The following is a 25627-nucleotide window of genomic DNA, read 5'->3' on the forward strand; positions in this document are numbered from 1 at the left end:
AGTGGGCAAGTATTTAATGTATCTTGACTGTCTTTCTACATAATTTAAAAAAAAATAGCTGGGGTTTTGCCTTTCTGGTTTTCTATGCAGGACACTTCAATATAGCAGGACTTCAGGGATTGTTGTCTGGGTGTGGAAGTGGAGGCTGGGCATGCAGCCCTTCCGAAGTCCAGGAGGTTGAACTGCTGGATAAATTCAGACAGCATCTCAGGACCTGGAGTGCTCTTCTGCCATCAAATTTAAATACAATTCATTGCGTAGCAAAATAATTTCCAAAGCAATTGCTCCCTTTAAAACATTGATTCACAGTGTCCCTTGCAACATTTTTGAATTGGTCGTGTGAGCTTTTCCTACCAGAGCTTTATAGAAACATGTGTCCTTTATCTCCTCATGCTGTAGCTAGCTAAATGTCATTACGTACTTACCTACATGCTCTACTTTTACCTGGATAAAGGCACTGCAAGCTTTTCTATGACCCAGTTTACTCAGGAGCGTCAGTTATAGAGCTAGTGTCGTAACTGATGTGAAGAGAAACAGAGGGTTCCAGGAAGAATGTGGGAATAAAGGAGCCCACACCGATTTCTTAATTCCGTATCTGTCACTTTAATTTGTAGAGCTGGCAGCCGCTCCTGCCTCTCTCTCATTCACATATCTTCTCATAACAGCCACACCAAAGCTAGGGGACCAGATATTCAGCTGGTGTAAATAGGCGTAGGTCTACGGACTTTTCCTAGAGGACTGCTGATTTACATTCGCTAAAGATCTGACCCAGAATCTTTGTGGTTTATAGATATGATCAAATTACTCATTGCAATTAACATTTGTTGTGAATATAGCTTTTTTCCCCCCTGTTTGCAAATGGATCCTGGTTTTGCAGATATTTGTCATCTGTAAGTACCCAGTGAATAGTTTATGCAAACACATGTCAGTGTGGTTTGTTGCAAACAGTTTTCACAAACACCCAGCAGCAGTCTGGTTACTCATGAACATCTAATAACAATGAACCGAGCTCCGCTATTTTAATTTGCCTTTAGGTTAACTGCTGTAAATGAAGTTGATGGATTTCCACTCCATACGGCTAAATTCAGTGCCTTGCATAATGTCCAAGTACCTTTATTTTTTTTAAATTTAGGTTGATTTTTCCAAGTGTGGCAGAGCCCCACGAGTACGAAAGAGTTGCTGCTGCATATACAGTGTGACTTTTATAATGGTTTCTTCGGGCAGTCTCTTCATTACTTTTCCTAAGCAAGGGATTGCCACAAGGAGAGATGACATAAATTCACTGGGATTCGGTACAGGGATATTGGAACAATGTGTATAGTGATGGTGCTGAGAGCCATTGAACCAAACTGTAAACCCTGTATATGATGAAAACCACTTCAAGCCAGGGCGTGTGGCAGCATCCCCAGCACCCTTATTTCCAACACCTATGGTTCAATAAGGATTTTTGCATCTATGTGGAGGATGAACCCTTTAGAACTGCAGTATACAAGGATGGTGGAGGAGGCTCCTTTCCAGTTCTCCGAATCCAGAATTTAGCTAGGAATGCAAAACTGCGTCCACTGGGATTCACATTTGGTTAAAAACACTATTATATTCCCAGCAAGCGTAGTGGTCCCAGATGAGATGAGTTAACTACGGATTTTCTAGCTATGAACTGCCCTGTGCTGGCAAGGGTATCTGTATTACTTTGAAGCTTTTTGTCTGATTAGTCCTAAAAGGAACCAAGACAAAGCCATTCTGCAATTCCAGGAACCAGGAGCTTTCTCTTTTGGGTTTTAATTTGCCTATGTCCTCTGCACTGCAAAATCCTGACCTGAGCAAGGGACCTTTCCTCCCAAAGTAGGGACTGAGTGGGAACTTTTTCCCCAGAGAAACTTTTCATGTTACAAAAGGCAGCGGGAGGTGTATAAGAGCTGGTTGGTCAGTTAAAACGTGAGAGGCCAGCGTGCTATATTTCCCATCCATAATCCCTGCTAGTAATCCTAATCCATTTCAGATCTCTTGCCTTTTGTAAGAGTCACATGGGGAGGCTTTGAAAGCATCTCAAAACAACTGTGCAGTAAATAAATCCTAAGGTCTGTGCTCTCTTTGGAGACCATCACATGTGCTTCATGCTGGACGTGCAAAAGGAAATGGGAATTTTCACAGAGTGGCTGGGGAGAAGATATGCTTGGAGAAGCTCGTTCATCATTTTAAGGCCTCAGATGGGACTGTCCAACTAAATCATCTCAGAGACTCTTGATCATATTGGGCATCAAAGGCTGATTTTATATATATATATATATATATATATATGTGTGTGTGTGTGTGTAAACATGCACAAACAACAAACCACGTTTTAAAAAAAACAACCCAGAGAGCTTTCAAGTGTTTATCCAAATAAATCCTTCTTTAAACTAGAGATTGGGGACAAGGTAAGTTTTCTATTTTTTCTTTCTTTGTAGCAGTGTCTTTTGTGGTAGGGTTATTAAATAACTCCTGTGGAGGAAAGTGGACCTTGATGAAGTTCTTTGGCTTTCGGCTACGTGAGACGGTAGTGTTTTTTAAGTGCAGTTCTCTTTGCCAACACCCCATCTGCTGCCCATGTGCAGATGACTGTTTATAAAACATAACCCTTACCAGCCTATGGCTGGATCCAATTCTACGGCAAACAGAGGAACATGTGTATTTGCTATCAGGAGGTAAAGACAAGGTGTTGGGTCTTTAGTGTCAGTTACCTTTAATTTTTTCTTGTTGTTGGACTTTTATTTTAACCTTTTTTTATTTTTTTTCTTGCAAAATCTTAATTTGTATTTATTGGTTGTTTGTAGATGACATGGTAACATCTTCCTTTTGACAGCAGGCTTGGCCACGTTCCATAGATGGTCCCACTACTTAGTAATACAGTAGAATCCCGATTATTCCAACTCCCCCTTGTCCTATCCATCCTATCCAGGGGTGCTGGAGCAATTTGTATAGTGGGGTGCTGAGAGCCAACGAACCAAACTGTAAACCCTGTATATAATGGAAACCCACTTCAAGCCAGGGCGCGCAGCAGCACCCCTAGTTCCAGCATCTATGATCCTATCTAATGAGGTGCCAGTGTATGTCTATTCTGTTGACTCCCTATCTGTTGAATTCTGATTATCTGAGCTCTTGATTATCCAGGCATATCTGCAGTTGCCAAAGCAATTTGGATTCTGTTGTGTAAGCCCCACATGACATACGTCCTGGGTAGAATCTTTCTCAGCTGTGTTTCTACTTTGTAACAATGCATTTTCCTGCACCTAAACAACATAGTGTTTTCGCGTGATGCCTTAGATTCCTTTAGCTGTGGCAGCAAATTCTGTGCTGATTTACATCCTGGACAATCTCAGGGAAGTTCATGTAGCTGCTCAGTGCAAAACTGAGTCCCATAAAGTTTTATCAAGAAAAATAATTCTTGGAAAAAGAAAAGGAGGACTTGTGGCACCTTAGAGACTAACCAATTTATTTGAGCATAAGCTTTCGTGAGCTACAGCTCACTTCATCCACAGTATGCATCCGATGAAGTGAGCTGTAGCTCACGAAAGCTTATGCTCAAATAAATTGGTTAGTCTCTGAGGTGCCACAAGTCCTCCTTTTCTTTTTGCGAATACAGACTAACATGGCTGCTACTCTGAAACCAATAATTCTTGGGTTGCCCAGGAAATTTTTAGCTCTGACTTGCAAGTTATTTCTTTTCTCTAAGACATGCTCTGACTCAAACCTTATTTCTTCTGAATCATTTGCCTTTTTAATATATGTATCCTGGGTGTTTAGAAAACTCAGTGATAAGAATCGTCACACCAAAAGAAACTTGCAAATCTGCAAAGATTTATTGTAGTCTCAGTTTGATACCTGACCCAACAGAGGAGTATATGTGCTGCATTGGTAGGAGGTGTGGACTCTTGTAAGACTTGTCTATATTTAAGTACAATGATTATAACTCTGCTGAGCAGCGAAATTGCACTGTGCATATGTTTTTGTTTTTTCACGAAGACGTAACTTGTACTGCTTTGCTGACAGGCTAAACCTGACTGGCAACGCAGTTGTCATTCTTTGGTGCTTTTGTTCTTTCTTTGTCTTCTATTTTTTCATCTGTTCGGCTCTGGTTTGAAGAGTAGGTGGGTGTGCTTGGTCATTGTGCAGTTTTTTATTGCTGTTGCTTTGCTTTTTAATGTCTGTTTATTAGGACGGTCTCCATGCACTTAGACTGTAAACTCATTGGGGCAGGGACTCTCTCTTCTGTGTTTGTACAACACAACGAGGTCCTTGCCCAGGACTAGGGATCCTAGGCACTTGGGTAATACAAATAACACAGCATCACAATTAGATGGAGAAACAAGATCCCATGCTGCGATGTTTTTGACTGTGCTATAGTTTTCCAGAAGTGAAGTCTTGTCCTTGGAGTCATGTGAGACCAAGCAGTGGGGGAGACCCAGGAGGGACGATCTGGACCTGGCAGTAAGGTTGAGTTGATGTCTAGGATTAGATGGGAGGATGTTTTCCAGGGCAGCATTTTGGGATTAAAGCAGACTTCTGTGGTGCATCCCGTCTTGGGGCTGGTGCTGCTGCACTGCACGGGTGGTGTCCCGCCGGCAGTGTTTGGTGTGATTCTTTCCTATGGCACCCAGCAGTGTCTCCTACCTCCAGCCATCCCTAAATCACCTGGCAGTGCCCCCTCCCCCTCAATCACAGGTCCATGGCCCCTGCCTGCAGAGAGTGGGAGGGTCCGGGGGAGGAGGCATGTGAAAGGGATGGTGGGGGGGAGGAGAGAGTCCCTGTTTGACCTGCCCCTTCCCCCACTCACCTGGTTCATTGGGGGAGCCCCCGCCTACTCAGAGCTCTGTTGACTGACAACACTGTGGACCGACCAGTCATGGCTCTCCTGTGAGGGTGAGGCTCTGCGAAGTAACCCCAGGGTCTGCTCAGAGCACCCCACTTCACTTACAACCTGGGGAGGCTGCAGTGCAGCTCAGCCAGGGCTACTCAGGATAGCAGGAGGGTATTACTGTCCTCCCTCTCCCGCTCCGCCCCCCTCCTCTTCTCCCCCCCCCCCCCCCGCAATGGTGCCCCTGCAATCAGCACAGGGCAGGGAGAGTCAGAAAATTGTACAGTTTAGACTGGAATGTCCAGGGGTCCCTGTTTGGCTGCTGCTGCCCCTGCCAGCTGGAGTCTAGGGCTGGCACCTCTCCGCAGTTTTTCCCCAAGGCCCCATGGTGGTGGGGATTTAATGCTGGGTTTAGAGCTGCTGTTTGCACAGCTCTCACTTCAGTGGTTTCGCACCTTTAATGGCACCAAAACGGAACTGGATTTTCCTATGTAGGTGAGAATAAGCTGTGCAAATGCCCTCTTATTGTAATGCCTTGTAGGCGTTGTTACTTAGTGTTTGTGAATGCACGTGGCCAGTTTGGGGAGGCAGGTGCAGAGGGCATGGAGAGGGAGAGGTGAGGGGCCCCCTTCCTCCAGAGCTAGGATTCTATGTCCTTCAAAGCTAGTTGAGTTCTGGTCTGCCACTCCCACCATGAATCTCTCCCCTCTTCACCCCTCAGTCAGGTCCTTCCCTGCCACCCCCTGCATCTCCTTCCTGACCATCTTTCTGTCCCTCAAGAATTCTGTTGGAAGTAAACCCCATAGCTTTCACATTGCGCTGTCTGTGACCAATGCTTCACCATCAGTTGAGTGTGGGTGGCTGAGATGTTGCCAGGAATATTGCTGACCGAAATGCTGCACGTTCCTTTCATGGCAGATTCCTAAAATGTAGGCTTCTGTCCCACAAGCTTTTGTACGACACTTGCCGCCTTCCGTCGCAAACCAAAGCAGTGCACCTTCCATCCACTCCAGGCTCGGAAGGAACGGACAGGAACACCTTAGCTGTGTTAGCCTTCGGGACTCCTCTGCTCATTCTAGTTTCTTCTGTACCGAGAAGGAGTATGAGCTCATGTGTCTGTGGGCTCCGAAACGAATGGCACGTTGGGTGATGAAAAAGGAATCCCACTGGCTTCGTTTTATTATTGTTCCCCAGAGGGAGAGATTTCAGAATTTGGCTGATTCCTGAAATGTGTTGCTGGCTGGGTGCTGTCAATATGCACCCTTGGCAATGGTGAGAATTAAAGAGAGTGGCTGGGATCCAAGCAATTCATTGATGGTGTAATACCCCCCAGGAGTAAAACCAGAAGGTGAAGAAAAGCTGTATTTATTTAACAAAGCTGATTATTTTCTTACGACAGCTAGTTGTTTATTTTAGACCAGTCTCTACTCCAGCTGTGATATAGCAAATAGATTTAAATGCCATCCCTGTCCTTTCATTCCTTATAATTAGGGATATACCCTAGGGAGAGGGCATGCTTATGTGTGTGCGCAAACACAGACACCCAATGGAACGAATGATGTAGTGCACCCCAGAGTTATTTATTTTAATATGTCATATGTGCTTGGGGCTTGCTTTGCATCATTCTCATGCTATCACATCCCCAAACTCCCAAGGAAAAGTCCCATGTATAATTTCATACGGTTGTCATCCCATATTTAGAAATGACTAAACTTGTTCAGTGCAAGGGGAGTGCATTCCTTTAATTGCCCTGTTCTGACTAACTTTATTGTAGCGTTAAACTTTTGGTGAACTACCTGATCCCTCCACTCCACTCCACCCCATGCATACACGGGAAATGCCTGCCTCCAGCCACCTTCTCAATACGTCTTTCCTGCTTCCAGGCTTGTCTTGGACATCCTATCATTTATCTGCACCTCTGCAACCTCTGATTAGTGTGACCCTGCCATTCAGGTTGAATTTCTGAATGGACCCCTGTAATATGCATTGTTTCCAGGTGAAAATGATCTAATTGTATGGACTGTTTGTGGTTCTGACTGGCCTCAAATGAAGCTATTTGGCCTGAATTTCTTAGGCAAATCATAAAATATGGTCTAGGGTGCATAAATATTTGTCTAACAACCTTTCGCTTTTTATAAATCAAATCAAGGTTCAGACTAGTTAGTCTTGTGGGTTACCTACTCTTCAGACATGGGAGCCTAAAATTAGACATCTACATCAATATATTGAAACCTAAATACTGTACCTGTTTTAGGCACATAATGCAGTCGTGGCATGTAGGCACCTAACGTTCTAAAACATCTCTGTTTAATTGAAAAACAAAAAACTTGCAAAATTTCCTTTCATATATCTGACGTGAAGCTTGGAACAATCAAACTGGTGACCATGCCAAAAGAGTCCATCCCAGGTTGCGCGCAGATGTACATTATGTTGGGAAAATTAGATGTCAGGGTTATACTTGAATCAAGATAGATCACCTGTAAAGCTGTGGCTTCTAAACCTTACTGAGTATTAATATATTCATGGTTGTCTCCCAGCAGCTTGGGACACAGGGCACCCATCCTGATTCTGATTGAATGCTCTTTCCAGTGCTTGCTTGCTTGATTTTGATGATACTGTATTTATTTGCAACCCCATAGAAACGTTCGGCCATCATGGGATGTGGTAGTTCCACAAATGCCTATTACTTCCTGCGGAAATCAGAAAAAGGTGAGTGTGTCTCATAAAATATTTCAGTCTTTCCTGGTGGATTATAAAGGTCCTGCTAGAAAGTCACAAATATTCAGCATAGAGATGCATCAGCTGTATTGCCTGATGACATTGTGTGGCCCAGTTGTATAGTTGTGTCCCATAAAAACAGACATTCAGTTCCCAAAGAAGATAATAGTAAATAGCTTTTAGGTGAGGCTGAGATTAAAGGCAGCAGAGGCAAAGCTGTAAAGCAAAGCAAATCTGTTGCAGTCGTTGCCCACGTTAATTTGTCAGTTACTGGTAAACATGCACGTATTGTGCTCTCATGCTCTGATAGCGAGAGCTGTGCTGGCATGAACACTACTTTCTACGGACTTTGAAATTGAAACCAAAATGAGGGCTGGTTTGTGCAGTGGGTTTGCGAAACTAAACTGGGATGATGGAGAATTAACTGGTTTGGCTCTTTTAGAGGTTAGATTTTGGGGTTAAGCAGGTTGACAGTGTCTATATTAAATTGTGTTAATGCAATGATCTTCTTGTCTCGTCACTGGTGATTGGGTTTGACAGAGTTCGATTTTTAATTTTTCTAATTAAAATGGATCACGGCAATGGTTATTGTTTGAGGTTTTTTATTTTTCTCTATTTCAGTTTTCGCAGATATTGCCGTCACATAGCTGGCATCATGAAACTGATGTGTATTTGTAGCTCCACTATAGTATAAACTGGTTTTTTGTTTATTTTGGACATAAAAGAAATAAAAAATCAGTTTCTCAACAGAATGCATCAGTTGCCTAAGACTGTAACAGGGTTGGAATCATTTTGAAAAAAAAACAGTGTTTTGATTTTTTTTTTTTTTTTAACCTGAAACCATTCAGCAAAACAAACACAAATTACTGCACTGTTTTGGTGGCACCGAATCTGCATTTATTGCCCAAAAAAGTTTCGGTCAAAAAACCTTGCCCAGCTGTAAATACAATAAGGCATCTAGATATTGATAGCCACGGTATCTACATTCAGTGAAGTCCATACATATTGTTAACCATGTTCTGTATGTCCCTATGCGTTCCTCCACATTCCCAAGTAATCTCGGTAAATGCAGCCGGTATCTTACATGAGTATTTTGTTTGCAGTGTTGTTGTATCCATGTCAGTCCCAGGGTATGAGAGAGACAAGGTGGGCGAGGTAATATCTTTTATTGGAGCAACTTCTGTTGGTGAGAGAGACGAGCTTTCAAACTTACACAGAGCTCTCCTTCAGAGCTGTGTGAGCTTGAAAGCTGGTCTCACTCACCAGTAAATGAGATTGCCTCACCCACCTTGTCTCTCTGATAAGTATTTTCTGAACATTAGGGTTCGGTTAAAGAGCTCCATGTCACACAGGGTGGGGCTGGTAGCACAGACACAATAGATACCTTGTATGTTCCATGTGCAGAGGTACCCCTAACAGAGCATCTTTACATCTTAAACCTATAATCAAGGCCCTGTCCACTGTGCAGCCATGGTACTTGTTGCTGAGTCTATCACATACCCTGGAATCACGCTTCAGAATCTTTGTTTTAACTGTAATTGTTTCCAGCCCTTATGGTTGTGACAACCACTTTGAAAGGGTAGCTGAGTGTACACCTGTTCAGTACTGTCTTCCTGAGTCCATAGACAACCTGAAATACTAGCTCTGAGTGGCGACAACGGCTTCATTCATTTCAAATGTATGTTAACTCTGAAACCTACAGATGGCACTTTAAATAGGAACATTACTAATTTCATTGCTGATCATTTTACCAGAAACATCCAGTTAATGTTTATTCCGCAATCCGAAATTGCATCCCCAACTGCCAAAAGTCTCACGTGCCTTGTACCCTGCTGTCAAAATAATCAGCTTCCTCCTGCTGACTTCCCATGCAGCTGCGCTTGTCAGTTAAAAACGAGATTCTGAAAACTAGAACATACAATGGAATTTAGTTTAAAATAAGTAAAACAGAGGAAACTGGTCTGAGTGTAATATTCATTTTCAGATTTCATTCATTTAAAAACTGTCTGTTATTTAATGAGACTGTCACAGAATGTGTCTGCCACATCAGAGTACTACAGAACCAAAGGTGTTGCTGTGTGGTTCAGATCCAGCTTGCTGCAGCGTATACAGGGGCTTGTCTATAACAAACTGAACATAATCTTCAGCTTTTCTTCAGACAAGGAATCTGAGTTTTAAGCTATGCATGTGCAACTGGATCTGTTATTTGGTCCAAATTGTCCTGTGTCCACAAAATCCCTGCCTCTGCAGCTGCATTACTGGCTTTTCCTGGACCTTTCAGAAGCACTGCTACACAGCTGTGTGGAGAGGGATTAAGGGCAGAGCCAGATGGACATGTATCATCTTCAACCAGCCCCATGGCCATTCTACGGGCAATAACCCTGCATTCTGTGGAATCACCTGGGAATGTTTCTGTTGGAAGACATGGGCTGCAGAAACCCTAGCAGCATGACTCCATTAGACCCATGCTGCAGTGGAACCAAGAAGGGGGCAGCCTGGACAGGGAGCCCAAGAAAGAGTGCAGAGGGCCAGGACTGCACACACATCTCAGAGGATCCACTGGGACCAAGCCCCTGTCCATGTCCCAGCGAGGCGATCTCTGATCTCTCTGATGGAACTGTGGAGAGGAAGCTCCACAAGAGAAACTTCAAAATGTCATTTCAATGTACTAGATCATTTTCCACTTCTAACCTCTGAGTCTCTAAGATGGGGAAAGCACCACTATAAAACCAAAACCCTACAGCCTCCCCTTGTAGCTTTAGTGTGAAATTCCCACTTCTGATGCTGTTATAATGAACAAGAAGACCAGATCCTCAGCTGGGGTAAATTGGTGTAGACTAAGGCCATGGAGTTTCGCTGAGATACACCAGCTGTGGATCTGGCTCTCTGGAGTTCTTCACCAATTCCAGTTCCCATTTCAATACTTGATTTTCTTTTATTTAATATGGACAGGATCTGTTAGACCAATTTTCAGTGAGGAATCCATACGTGCAGTTTGAGTCTCTCTTTCCCTTCTTTTCAGGCTTGAGATCATTGCGTAAGCTGATCCAAAGCTCTCTGAAGTTAATGAAAGTCTTTCCTGGTGGACTTTGGATCAGGATCTAACATCTGCCCTTTTGAAGCTGGTTCTTTTTTAACCATTTGGGGCTATCTCCATTTTTAATTCGTCTGAGAGTTTCCCACTGCAGCCAGAGTCCCTGCATATGTCTGAGTAAAATGTAACCCCATTTGTTTTATTAATGCTACAACAGGCCACCAGGGAGCTGCCTTCTCTCTCGCATCCTACCTGCTGCTGGTCAGTTGACTTGGCCTCAAACTGATCCTATGTCTCATCTGCTTTTTGTATGTTGCCTTACACTCCAATGGGACGTTTTGCTGAGCAATGTGTAAACCCTGTGGCACATCCCCCAAAGGACAGAATGGTTTTGTCCATTTGTCCACATTGGGAAGCAAGGGTGTTGTTGCTTGCTTGAACTTGTTCTCCTGAGCACCCCAACTTTCCTGAATGTTTGAAATTATGGATTGTGAGAGGTGCCTAAGTAGCCACTGAATGGGGGTATAACCTTTTGTAGCTCTGACCCCTCCACTGACTGAAGTCAGAACTAAACTCCAGTCTCTGCCCAGAAGGTACTTATTACAGGGTGTCAATAGAAAATGTAATCTTCAGGGTGTGAGGTGAGAATGGAGCGAACCAAGCCACTTGAAACACTAGGAACCAGGCAGAAAATAAGACACTGAGGTGCTTTCACGTTTTCCTTAAAGTGAATGACATTGTGGTCAACCTGGAGAGGGTGAAATCTTCCATCTTGCTATACACAGTAGGGCCAGAGGCACTGGAGATCAATGAGGCATACGAGCGGGAACATGAAGGGGACTCCAGACTGCTAGACAGTTATCTAGGGCTGCCAGTTTTGGTTGGACAAGTTCCTGGAGGTTTCATCACATGACATAGTCTTTAATTAAAGATTAATCGTCAATTCCTGGAGAATCCAGGACAATCCTCAGCAAAAATGTCACTTGTGCAAGGGTCTATTTTCTTTTAGTATGGTAATTGTATTATTTGGGAAATATGGTAGTATGTGACTGTCGGTGAAGACTGCATTGCAATGCATGTGCACAAAGGGGCAGTGGTGAAGATGTGTATGGTCTTAATGTTGCTATTTCTTGACTTTTGTTATGTTTAGGCACGTAACCTTAATGTTTAAAATTTAAAACATTAAGTTGAAAATTTGCCAAAATAATGCACCTTACTTCATATTTTTGTTGATCTATCTTAAAGTTGCTAAGAATCATAAATCTTCACTTAGGGTAGGGAACCTACGCTGTTGATTGATCTACTTTTGATACGGTGTAGAGGTTTGAAAGTAGGGTTTCCTTAATTACACAGGCATTAAATTAAAATCAGACAGTTTATTCAACTACCTATTTGTATTTCTAATGTGCTCATCCCTGTAGTATCTAGACAGGTTGACATTCTTCCAGGGAAGTTTGTTTAAGGGATACTCCTGGAGGAGTCTCATTTGAGTGACCAGATTTGGTTATTAATGATTTCAGACAAGGTGAAAAGGGCAATATTTTATTCACCATTGATTTGGGTTTTATTGAATTGTATTTGCTACAATGAATGGGCATATTTTAGTTTCTGATTACCACTCTTTGGGTTTGCTGAACAAGCAGAGTTATATCCTCTAGTGAATAATTACTTTGTGTGTGTCTGCTGTTCAATTTATTACTCAGATCCCCATAAAATGTGAGAAAATCTTTATTTTCTTCTTCTTTCTTTTTTTAAATCAGTTCAAACACTGCCAGATGCAGCTCACCCAGGTAAGTTGGTTGATTAGAACACATGGCTTTTTCAGTTGTTCAATTGTAATAATGTATAAAGCAGCACAACAAAACAGTCACTTACCTTTTGATACATTAGCAGTACTAAATAATGCACATGTGATGTTAGATGCTCAGTGTATGGTCACTATTGAATCTTTTGTGGACTTAGAAGATCTGGTTTTAAATGTAAATGACTGGTAACTCAACTTTCTGAGGGCTGTCTTTGCTGTTTCTAATGTGCAGTGGCTTTAGAGAAAGAGGGAAGTACTGCTTTACGTAGGGGGACTGGGTTTAAATTTCAGTCCGTGGATTCAATTTAAGATAAAGTACCTGGAATATTTTGCCCCAAGTATTTAAGCAGAATGTCTTTGGATATCAGTGTGGAACATGGGTAGATCTTGTCTCCCGAGGGAGGGATTGTTACCAAGGGATTTTCCTGGCCCCATTGATGTCAATAGTGAAAGTCCCATTGACTTCAGTGGAGTCAGGCTTTCACTCTTGAGTCTGGTCCCATCTGTGCCACTGATTTACTCTGTGACCTTGGGCACTTCTCTTTTAGGTGGTCCAGCTATATAATACATATAGTACTGCACATGAGGTTATGCAGGCATCATGTTATCTAATTGCACCTGTATATTAGGCAGTTTCTGTTGCCGATAATTCTGTCTGCAGTTTGCCAATTTGTTCAAGGTCCTTTCTCTCTGTGATCTGAAACCATGGCCTAGCACGAACAAATTGTTGATATAATTTTCCCAGGCCGATTTTGTGGTAAGTCAGATGAATCATGGGGCCAGATCTTCAGCTGGAGTATAGTCAGAATAGGCCCTGATTTACACCAGCTGAGGGTCTGGACCATGATTTATGAGTCTCTTTTGCTTGCTTTGCGGACTGTGTGGAGGGCAGATAAGGGCCTTAAAGTGGGCGTATGAATTCCTGAGTGAGGCAGTGGAGACTTGACCCCTTGTGGGGTCCCAGAGCCTGTGCTCCAGCCCGTGCCTGAACATCCATACTGCTCTTTTATAGCCCTGTGAGCCCCCGTCAGCTGACACGAGCCAGCTGCGGGTGTTTTGTTGCAAAGTAGACACACCCTAATGCGCTTGTCCAGGGGTGGGTTTATTTTTGGCCCAGCTATTAGATTTTTGAAGCAGCTGCCTGTCCCGCAACCCAAGCTGTCAGTGAGGAACAGTGTTAAAATATGCTTTAAGCCTCAATGTCTGGAGTAGGGCCTAAAAATAATGAGAAAGTCATTGCGCATAACAAAGAAGTAGGCGTCAGATGACGGAGGCGGCTGCTGAGATGGCATGGATTTTTCCCAAATAGTCCCACAGGCTAAATCAGGTCAGGAAATCAAACTGGCAAATTTGTGTGTGTGTGTTTATATATATATATATATATATATATATATATATATATATATATATATATAAAAATAATAACCCCCCTCCCCACTTAAATTAACTTTTGATGCAGGCCACTAAAAGCTAGGATTTTCCAAGGTGTGACTAGGTTTTAAATACCCAGGATAGGTAACATACTGCCCTGATCTTAGACACCTGCAGTAACTAGGCACAGGAGGAGAGAGATTTACAGTGTCGGACGGTGGACTGAGCATGGGGAAGTGAGCCAGAAATTCCTGGGGTTTGTATCCTAGCCCTGCCAGTAAATTGCAGTGTGACCTTGGGCAAGTCACCTGACCACAAGTGTAGTATTGTCCTCATTTTACTCTCAGGGTGCTACGAGCATTAACTAGTTAATGTGTGTACAGTGCTTTGAACTCAGGGCTTTGTTCACTCATCTATGGAGTTGGCAGGCTAGCTGGCGAGTGGTTCCATTCCTTCTTCTACAGAGCTTCTGAGGCTGGCACCCCACAAGGCCCCCACCCCAAATCTTTTCCAGTGCCTCACAGAGTTCTGGTCTGCCTGCTCGCCTATTCATTGTTCAGGAGATAGTGAACTGATTAGGGCTGCAAGCACCATTAATATGCTGATGGTGTCAATCTGTGTCTCCTTTGTATCTGATTTGCACAGGGTGGTGTCCTTGCTTTCCCAGTGCCAGACCAATGTAGGGACTTCTGTGAGAGTGAGCTGGCTGGATGAGTGCTGGCCGACTAGGGAAAGACTCAGAGTTTGAGAGGTTGGTCGGGATGGTGCATGTCCTGTCATTGTGTGCATATACCCATTCCTGGGGCCCATAGTTTAGGGGGAAAGCTGGACAGGGGTCAGCAATGTGTCCATGGGAAAAATGTTGAGGTCCGTGGTAATTTTTCAAAAAATTGAATGACATAGCCCCCCCCAGTGTCCGTCACTAAGTATGGTAATTTTGTCAAGTGTCCGTCACGCAACATGGTGGTGCTGACCCCTGATTCTGGACCCTTTATTGATCCTGCTTTCCCAGCTGGCTTCACTGGGTGGAAGTGCATATTCCCAGCTGGGGACAAATACGTGGCAAAGGGCTCTTTAATCTCACAGATGAAGGTTGGGTAATGTCCAGTGGCTAGAGGTTGAAGCTACACAAATTCAGACCAGATATAACGTGTACGTTTTTTAACAGCGAGGATAATTAGCCATTGGAACGATTTAGCAAGGGTTGTGGGGGGGAGTCTCTGTCGCTGGCAATTTTAAAATCAAGAGGTGATGTTTTTCTGAAAGATCTGTTCTAGGAAATCTTTTGGGGAAGTTCTGTGGCATGTGTCAGACAGGAGGTCAGACTAGATGAGCATAGTGTTGGCCTTGGAAGCGAAGAATCTGCCGAGTGTGAGGATTGAGACCTCATCTCTCCTGTGTGTAATCTGTCACTTCCAGCTTGGATTACTGCAGTGTGCTCCATGCCGGGCTAACCTTGCAGACCGCTGGGACACTGCAACTGCTGCAGAACATGGTTGCCTGCAGGTTGGCCATAGAGAGGACATTACACTAACAGTCCAAAGGCTGCACTAGCTTCCTGTTTGTCCCCAGGTGCAATTTCAGGTGTTCATTTTGATCTTGAAATCTTAGCTCAGGTTGCGAGGACCTAAACCTGAGATATCTGCCTCCACTCATGTCCCATTGCCGTGATGAGATCAGCTGAGGTGCTGTTACTAACAGTCCTTAGATTTGAACAGTTGAGGTTGGTAGCCTCAAATTCACGCTAACCCACTAGTCTGAGGTCACATACGTTTGCAGCCATTTATAGGGCAGTGTGCAAAGTGTGTGTGTTCATTGTGGCTTTTGACTGTGATGGATTACAGTAGAACCTTGGAGTTACGATCTGACCAGTCAACCACACACTTCACTGGGAACCAGGAAGTACACAATCAGGCAGCAGCAGAGACCAAAAACAAAAAAAAGGAAATACAGTACAGGACTATGTTAAATGTAAACTACTAAAGATATCAAGGGAAATCAGCATTTTTCTTCTGCGTAGTAAAGTTTCAAAGCTGTATTAAGTCAATCTTCAGTTGTAAACTTTTGAAAGAACCACCACAATGTTTTGTTCAGAGTTAGGAACAACCTCCATTCCTGAGGTTCTACTGTACTTACGATGGGTGCCCTTGTTTTTAGGGTTGTTCAGGATGTTGCCTTTGTGTTCAGGTTTTTATTAGCGCAGGGAATAGCTGTAAATTCAGGGATTGCTTAATGAATGAATAAAATGCAAAGCACTACTGATATATGCGTGCTAAGTATTAGCACGGTTCATTGGCTGGAAGCATGTTTCAAACCCAGGCGGTGGCTTTTGTGTGTTCCCAGTGGTTCTGGGGAGTAGTTGCTTGTTTCCTATACAGGAGTGCATGGGTTGGAGGCTCACCTCAGAGTGGATGGGCAAGAGTCGCCTACAGAAATGTGCTGAGAGCTAGGTTAAAGCAGAGGTAGAGATTTCAGGTCTGCTTCATCACTGTGTTAGGCCAGTTCTGTGCCAGTGTAACCCTTCTGAAATCAGTGTAGTGACAGCTGTGTAAAACTAGAGTGGCAGTGATGAATCAGGCCCTGTATTTATTTGACTTAGAGCAGGCAAAGCCCAGCTTTATTAAGGTGCTGGACAGAGGTCAGGCCTGGGTTCAAATCCTGGCTCTGCCACAGACTCTGTGACCTTGGGCAAATCCCTTAATATCCCTATGGCCCAGCTCCCATCTGTAAAATGAGAATAATGATACTTGAGAGTCAAGTGGAAATTGTCGATTTAGAGTTAAGCTTTTTGAGGCAGGATTTGGTTAAATAATAACCGTGCCATGAGGAGCCACCAGGTAGAGCTAGAAGTGTCTTGGGAGTCTCTGACAATAGACAGAGCTCTATGGGATCAGACTTTTCTTTCATGACAGTGGAGAAAGTGTTTCTTAGTTAGGATTTACCCAGAAGAACAACTGATAATGTCATGTTAACATCTGAGCTGGCTGGGAAATTTTCAGCAAAACGATTTTGTTTGGAAAATACCCTTTTGTTGACATAAAAACCTGTCTGTTTCAACTAAACTTTCTCTGGGAAGGTTTCCCGAGTCCGGGATGGAACTGAGAGAGAGAGACCCCATAACACCCAAGAGCCTGGTGATTTGGGCACTCACCTGGGATGTGGGAGACCAGGTTCAAGACCCTGCTCTCTGTGATTTGGGGCAGGGTCTTGAACCTGGCATCCTGCATCTCAGGTGAGTGCCGTAACCAGTGGGCTGTTGGCTAGTCTCAGGTCTGTCTCGTTCTCTCATTTTTAAATGGGAAGTGATCTTGGTTTCATCCTGATACGAAACCAAATGCCAAAATGGAATTCTCTTTTTCTGGCCAGCCTGAGTTAATTCTTTCCTACGATTCACTTGTGAAGGAGAAAACTCCCTTCTTTCCCTGCATAGCTGGGAGGGAGAAGAGCACTCGCCCTGGTGCTGAGATACTGCAGCTCAGCTCTCTGGTTCTGTTCTTTGCATCACAGCCTTCAAGGCCGCTGTTCTGATCCAAAGATGGTATCGACGCTATGTTGCCCGGCTAGAGATGCGCCGAAGGTGCACGTGGAGAATTTTCCAATCCATAGAGTACTCCTGTGAGCAGGATCAGATCAAGGTATGGTGCTAAAGAGAAGGAGACAATGGAATCATGTGCCCTTTGTCGTTGTTGTCTTCATAATTCTTATCGGGCCATGGATGTGCATAGTGCTTTGCAGGCCCACACAATCCTTTCCTGGAGAGGAAGGCCCTGGGATGAGACTTTGGAGACCTGGGTTCAGTTCCCAGTTGTGCAGCAGACTTTCTGGGCGGCCTTGGGCAAGTCACTTACTTATCCTCTGTGCCTCTGTTCCCTATCTGTACAATGGGGATAATACAATTCCTGTTGTCTGTTTAAATTGGAATCTTTTTAGAGCAGAAACTATGTGCATGTACAGGGCCTTGCACATGCCATCTTTTAGCATTTCATCTAAATCCAGTGGGCCCCGATTGGGTTGAGGCCTTTAGGAGCAACTGCAATAAAAATTGATCAGTGATGAAGACAAAATACAAGATCCACTGTATGTGTGTGAGCGGAGGGGAATGGATGAGACGAGGAGAGGAGAAGGGTGACTGTAAGATCACGTGGTAGGTAAGTGAGTAATATGCATATTTAGCGACTTCCACAATTGGGTTTTAAATATAGAGGAATTTTTTTCGCAAGCTTCTCTGTTCCCCTTTCTTATGTGTGTTTTCTGTTCTGCCTGAGCAGGCATGAGCTGCGTGACACTTCCTGCCAATGAGTGGGTGGCATCTCGAGGCTTTTGTGGTAGACATCTGAAGGTTGGCAGGAAAAGTTGTCTCCTGCAATGAAATAGCAGCTCCTGATTTGCTGCTTCCTTTATTTATATTTCATACTTGGTATTAGTTGATGTCTGTTTTCTGGTAAGGTGTTGACGTCCGGATGGCTTCCTAGCCCCCTTCTGGCTCTTTTCACGTTGACTTTCTTTTGCCTGTTAGTCCCCGTTCACTTGTATATGATGGAAGCCAGAAATACTTAATCGTGAAGCCATGGGGAGCAAATGAAATGGGACAGGATTGGGCGTAATTTGGTAACCCAGCCTCAGGTCACAGCTCCTCTCCGGGGGTTTATGAACACTAGGAGGGAAGCCACATGAGCGCTTACTGCTTAACTTGGCTCAGCATTTTCTCACCTGACTGCCTTAAGCAGAAGTTTGCATCTTTTGTTTCAGCAGGTGAGATATTTTAGATCAGAGAAATAGTAGGTGAAGGGAAAATTTGAATTCTGGACAGACCCTCAGAGAGGGATGCTATGATTTCTTATTTTCCATACCCCCACCTGCAAATCCCTTGAAATAAAAGAGGGTGGAGTGAAGCAAAGGGAGTCTTTGCATGCACTCCAGAAGCAGTTATAAGGTAATGCTCATCTTCAGCTTGATCCAAAGCCCATTGACATCAGTGGAAAGATTTGCACTGTCTTCACTGGGCGTTGGATGAAGCCCTTTATTCTTGGTCTCCCAGGGCCAGATTTTTTTTACTGTTCAATACCCAACATGCTTCCAGTGGGATGAACTCATCTGAAAATCTGGCTGTTAACAATTAGCATTAAATTGGAAAGATGGTTACTTAAATATCACTTGACACAATGTATAATTAATTAGTGGATCTCTCCGCAGCGGGATATTTTGAGGCAAACGGCTCAGCAAGAGTAAAAAAAAAGATGGGTCTTTTATAGGAATAAGAGTACATTGGTAGTTTCATTGCCCAGGGTAGAAATGAGCAGGACTGTCAATCCACAGGCGTCACAGTATCAATTAATAGCCACCTAGAGCTCATGGAGAATTTCCCCCCCATGGTGTAATACTGCACAATTGGCTACATTTTGTGGGTTTTACATCTTCCATGGAATTATTTTACATTGGCTTCTTTGGGAGAGTGGATACTGGTCTATATAGACCACTGTTCTGCTCCACAATGAGAACAGCTGTGACCGGATTTGCTGTATATACAGTGCAATATGCAAAGGAGGTTGTGGAGGCTCAGGTGAAGAGGAGCTGTGTTCTGAAGAACGTTTCGCGGTAGAGCTTTCAAAGCTTTAGCTCATAACTTAGGGTGAATAACATGGCGCTCCTTCTTGTCTTCTGCAGCTTCACAACTTCTTCAGCTACCTTATGGACCACTTCACACCAAGCAGCAGCAAAGAGAGTAAGCCTGTGTATTCCATACGTAGATATGGTACTTGCGGCACTGAAGGCTGCACGCTCAGTGCAGGGTGTGGAGACGGAGGTGGACTCACAGGGCTCAATGCTGATACTTCTAGCTGATTAAGGAGTGACCTTACAGGGATCTGAAGGGAGACCTGTCTAGATGTCAGATGGACCCATGACTATAGTGCATGCGTTAGACAGACCATGATTATAACGCAGGCCTCAGGAGTTTGAAGTGGGGTCAGGAGTCAAATAGGGAGATCCCAAGGGGGATCTGGAGCAGCCACTACCCCTCTAGGAGTTTGAAGGGGGAATAAAAGTACACATCCGTAATATTATTGTTATAAAAGAGCTTGTCATTGTCAGATGTTCCCAAACGATAATAATCAGGGTCCTGTGGATTCCATGATTTTGCAGCTGCAGACTCCACCCTTGGAGAACTTGCTCCAGAATATTAATTTTCTTTAAAAATATTAAGTTTCTAGCCCTCATGGTTGTGGCGAGAACTGTAAAAATATGACTGCAAACCAGTGCAGTGCTGCCTTCCTGAGTTGATAGACAGCCTGAAAACAGTAGCTCTAAGGGGTATGGACTTCCCAGTTTCCCCCAGTGGTGTGTTACCTCTAACTCTACAGGTAACATGTCAGCATTAACTATTTCACTGCTGATCACTTTAGCAAATACATCCAGCTGATGTGCTTATCCCATCATCTCAAAGTGCCTCTCTCGCTTAACTGGGTGCCCCACCTTTTTCTCCCTCAACAAATCCTACAACGTGATTCTGTATTGTCAATACATAATACATTTGGGCTACACTGAAGATCTGGATACAGAAGAGTAAAATACATTGACTATTATATCAAAATAAATAACACAAGAGACTCTGCCTTTGTTATACCATTCATTTTCACATTTAATTCTGGGGAGAAGAAACACAAAAAATTCACCACAGACTGGCTGCACCAAAATGCTGCAGAAATCAGGAGGGCTTTTAGAAATGCTTGCCACAGAGCATACTGGGCCTTGCCTACACCTAGTCAGAGTCATATCTAGAGCTGCATGGAAATGTTTTGTTGAAATATTTTTTTTCTGTGGGAAATCCCATTTTTGTCAAGATTGAAACATTTTAAAAAAACATGTTGATTTCAGTGAAAATTCCTGTGGAGAGAATTTTTTTTTATTTTTATTTTTCAAAATTTGAAAATAATTTCATTTTGGAAAATGTCCGAGTTTCCTTTCAGATGTCTGAATTTCATTTTGGAATTTCAAAACGAAAAGTTTCCAAAACCTCAAAGTTTTCAGAATGTCTGTTTTATGGGAAATTTCAAAAATAGTTGTTTTCATTCTGCATCGGAATGAAAAGAAATTTCAAAATGTCAAAATTTCCTCCATGCAGCAAATTCTGAGTTTTGACCAGGTTGAGTTCCCTCCTCTCCTCCTAATGCAGACACAATCTAGTTTCTAACCTGATTATGTGCTTTGGAATCAAGACTAAAATGTTGAGAGGAGCCTACTGCAGGGTTTTTCTCGAATACCCCTTCAGCCTGATGATCTTTAGCAAGTCATTGAAATTACACATTGGGCCCGATTACCCTTTTTTTTTAAACTCCACCCAGGGGACTTCATTAGTCGCATGTTGACAGAGGAAGAAAGCTACAAAGACACAGAGCTGGAAAAACTCTGCGACTATGAATCTGTAGAGGTGCCAGATTCCTACACTGGACCCCATCTCTCCTTCCCCCTGCTGCCTGATCATGCAACTGCCTTACTCGAAGCTTTCAAACAGAAACAAGTAAGTACTCCCAAAGGGGGATTGTAGTGGTTCTCTCTCATTGCACTGCCATGGAGGTGGGGTGGTAGAAGGATAATTCTAGGGGGTTATCTGCCTCTTTTTTTCCAAACACGTGGTCAGGAATATGAAGAGGAAATTTTTGAGAACATCACCTTCTTTTGCTTCACGGGCCCACAGAATCTACATTTGATTATTCTGGAGGCTACTGACCAAAAAGGTGAACAGAATGTTAGGAACTATTAGGAAAGGAATAGAAAATCAGACAGAAAATATCACATTGCCACTATATAAATCCATGGTGCACCAACTTCTGGAGTACTGTGTCCACTTTTGGTCACCCCAGCTCAAAAAGGATGTAGTGGAACTGAAAGGTTCAGAGAAGGGCAACAAAAATGATTAGGGGTATGGAGCAGCTTTCAGTTAAGGAGAGATTAAATAGATTAGAGCCGCTCAGCTTGGAAAACAGACGGCTAACGGGGGATATGTTAGGGGTCTATAAAATCATGATTGGTGTGGAAAAATAACAAGTGTTATTTACCCTTTCACAGAGTACAGAAACCAGGGGGTACCCAATGAAATTAATAGGCAGCCGATATAATACAAACAAGAGGAATTACTTTTGCACAGCGCATACAAGTGTAGAACCTGTTGCCATGGGAGGTTGTGATGGCCAAAAGTATAACTGGGATAAAAAAATAATCAGTCTAAGTTCATGGATCATCAGTGGCTATTAGCCAAGATAGACAAGGATGTAACCCCATGCTCAGGGTGACCCGAAACCTCTGACTGCCAGAAGGTGGGAAAAGACTGGGTGGATCTCTCCAAAATTGCTCTGTTGTTTACCCTCCCCCTGAAGCCCTGATGCTGGCCACTATCATAGATATGATACTGGGCTAGATGGACCATTGGTCTGACCCAGTATGGCCGTCCTTATATTCTTACGTTCAAATTTTTGGCGGGTGTAAATGGGCACTGCTCAGTTAAAATCAATAGAGTTGGATCCATTGACACCTGTAGAGACTTTGGCCTTACATATTTATCCCTGTTTGAACGGGGAGGTGAGCATCTGTTTACCAGTGAAGCCCTCTTTGTCAACTGATCTAGGAGCAGCTTTGAAGGGAAATCCATTCCCCTTGGCTGGACGATGGAAGCTGTTATGCTTATAAGAAGCACACAGGATCTTTTTCAGGGGGAAAGGCAATACGCCGTGTTTATTGAAGATACAAGAATTAGCATATGCATTCAATCACCCCCCCCACACACACACACACTGTCCCGCCAGTCGATGTTATAGTTACCAGTCCGGATCAATCTAGTGGCCAGCTTCGCTGATCACTGATAGGGAGGAGCTGGGTTCCGTTGGTCGTGATACAATGCTCTGGGGAAGTCTTGCCAGGACAAACCCAAAGTTTCATGGCAAGGCCCCCTATTATACAGTGATTTTTTTTCATTGGGACCAATGAGTTTTGCACCGTCATGCTGTAATAAATTGTTGTTTAACGAGTGCTCATTTTCCTAAATTGTCTGTCTCATCCTTTGTCTTGTTCTTTCATCAAGCCTCTCAGGGAGTTACCCCTTGCTGGTTTTGATCACAGCTATATTGTCACCATTGATAGGTGCCTGTCTTATCTTTAGAGTTGTCAATCTGCCCTCCTCTGACATTTCAATCGGGGTGTGTTGCAGCCTCCTGGCGCCTTTGCATCTGTCTTCAGTTCCTTCCTAGAATATCTGGTTCGGTGATGGCCTTCACATTTCTCTCTTAACACCCATTCCTCATTCACACACAACACAGAATTGATTTACACAGAACATTTTGAACACGAACATCAAGTTGCAATGCAAAAGAAAAACAATCATTGCATTCTTTTACTTATTTTAAAATGCTAAACTTACAACAAATTGGTGACCCTCAAAGGTCAGTTACTGCCTTGAAATCAGCCCAGACACTGATTCTGGCTGATGCATCTCTACCAATGGCCCATTAGGCCATTCTTTTCTGCTAGTCAAAAAGCTGGCTGGCAGGATATGGTCAAATCGTACATTTAATACATACTACATTATTAATCTTTATCCTTCATTCTAAATTATACAAAATACAAACATAAAATCCTACTACTACATGTCCCCCTTTTGACCTCTCAAGAACAATTCTTGAGTGAGTCATATTTTATACAACTGTTTCATAGCAATATACTGAGAGGCAATTTGAGCTTGTGGTTGTAATTTAACAAACATTCTTTTTGTCCAACAGCACATACAACATATTCCTAGCAAGCAAACACAGGACAATATTAACACAACTAGTAATGAGTGAAACAGACAATATGCCCTTAGAGGTCAGGGACCAGCCAGTAAAAACATTTTACCGGTGATAGCCTGTCAGTTCTTTTTCAGACCTAGCAATTTTTAGCATTTCTCCATTTGCATGTAATATTTGAATGACACGCTTCCCTATATCCCTCTGTGTTTACTGTAAAAACGGAGTCACCTTTGTTTCTGACAACAAGCAATCAGTTAGATCGTGCCAATCCAGGCCAAGGGTAACAGAGAAATTAACCGGAGCGGCGGTTATAGTGCTCTGTGCTTCTTCTATCTTTGGTAAATAATACGTATGATTGCTAGTATATAATACACGGGCATTACATCTACATTCATTCACTGAGGGTTGGCTAATACTTGCATCCTCCCAGAATACTGTTTCCCAGGATGTAACACATACACATTATTTGTTGTATAAAACACGTGTCACGTTTTCTAGTTTGTCCCATACGCATGTTCCCAAGGATGTGTCCTTGCTGCATGGTTCTGTGGTGACAGGTAGGGACAAGCACACCCATTTCTGAGGGCTCCAGTCTGTACACCCTCGGGTGTCCAATAATTACTTCTCTTTCCCAGCCCACTGACCCATAACCTGGGGTAGCCAAAAGGATCCCATTGTCAATTTTGGGAGCGGGCTCACTTTCCATATTTCTGTCTCCACAGACTGTGGGTGAGCAATTTTTACAATAATTTCACCTAATAACAAATCAGACTTAACCATGCTGGAAACATATTGCATCCATTCATGTTTGTAGGTGTCAAACAAGGACCTATTCCATTGTTTTAAAAGATGCGTTAATACCTGTATATTCCCAGATATTACCCAAAATAGTTTGTGTTCAAGTGATGCTAAACTAAGAATTTGCATCTCAGTACATCCTATGGCCAAGGCAGTTTTATTTCCTACTTCTATTTGTTGTTTATACAGCAGCCAGGAGGTGGTGGTCAACCACCCCCACATATTCCATGTTGCTTTTAGGTTTCCCAGGCCTATTTGTACCAAGTCCACAGTCATATCTGCCTGCTTGTGAATGAGACTATCTTGCAGTTGTGGCAAGGAACTTAACTTATTCTTAGTTACCTCCAGGTCTACAGTATTAATAATTCCTGCTCCAAAACCAGCTCCTCCTAATATGGTGTCTACGACATCTCATTTTGCTCAGCCATTGGGGTGTTGATGTGTTTTTATCCCGGCCTTTAGAATAGGAAGGGAGTAGGGTGAACATTTGGGTTCCAATTTAGACACGTTCAGCTGAGTCCAATCCATACCAATTTTCATTTTTACTAATTGTGGATTTAACAAGACTTTTACTAGATCACACTGAGTCACAAACAATTCTGGTTTCTTTATCTTAATTGGGGTACCTCTTTCAAAAGCATAGTCCCTGGTCCAGGTTCTGATGCATGTGTCCGGGAACCATAGGCTCAGTTTACTACGGGGTATTGGACAGTATCCCACAATAACTCTTAGTATTGTCCCTGTCTTAACAGGCTTATCTCATTGATATGGTAATCGTGGGTAGCTGGAATGCCAGTTGTTATCCCCATAAGGACCTTCTATTTTAATCCCTATTTCCCAGTGATTTGGTATTCCTGTGGTGTTTATAAGGTAAACCTTAAATCCCACTTCCCCTTCCCAGAGATTATACATAGGTATTTCCTTAGGGTTTTAAGAGTTGGCTAGTGTTTTTATCATACCATTCCTTGAGGATCACAGGTAGGAATCCATGATTGGTTGGCAGGGAGTGAATTATTCCTTAAAGATTGGCTTATGAGCAGGGCTGCATCTTCTCCCATGATCGCTTTAATTATCTGGGCACTAAAAGTTCCCAGAAGCAGGTAAAGCCAGACCTTACACTGGAGTCTCATTTTCTGTGGATTAAAATTCTGATGGTTAAGCAGCACCTCGTGCTAAGGTTCCGGGATGTTCTTTTCTGCAAAGAATTCAAACATAATTATTTATGTAAACAGTTTAATTTGTGAAACATGGACCCATTTCAGTTTTCCATCTTTTTCAATGCGGTATACCAA

The 25627-nt window shown here is 43.2% G+C and overlaps 1 protein-coding gene across 1 annotated transcript in view; it reads left to right on the top strand.

Annotated features, from left to right (window-relative positions):
• The first annotated feature begins 7457 nt into the window (after nucleotides 1-7457).
• Nucleotides 7458-25627, top strand: part of PPEF2 (protein phosphatase with EF-hand domain 2) — a 36806-nt gene continuing 18636 nt past the window's right edge. The window contains exons 1-5 of the mRNA XM_074950445.1: nucleotides 7458-7543; nucleotides 12347-12376; nucleotides 17269-17396; nucleotides 19426-19483; nucleotides 21102-21277. Coding sequence (XP_074806546.1) covers nucleotides 7489-7543; nucleotides 12347-12376; nucleotides 17269-17396; nucleotides 19426-19483; nucleotides 21102-21277 — 447 coding nt within the window. The 5' untranslated portion in view covers nucleotides 7458-7488. The remainder of the gene's footprint in view (nucleotides 7544-12346; nucleotides 12377-17268; nucleotides 17397-19425; nucleotides 19484-21101; nucleotides 21278-25627) is intronic.

The sequence above is a fragment of the Natator depressus genome, chromosome 4 (genome assembly GCF_965152275.1).
Source record: "Natator depressus isolate rNatDep1 chromosome 4, rNatDep2.hap1, whole genome shotgun sequence".
NCBI classification, from domain to species: domain Eukaryota; kingdom Metazoa; phylum Chordata; order Testudines; family Cheloniidae; genus Natator; species Natator depressus.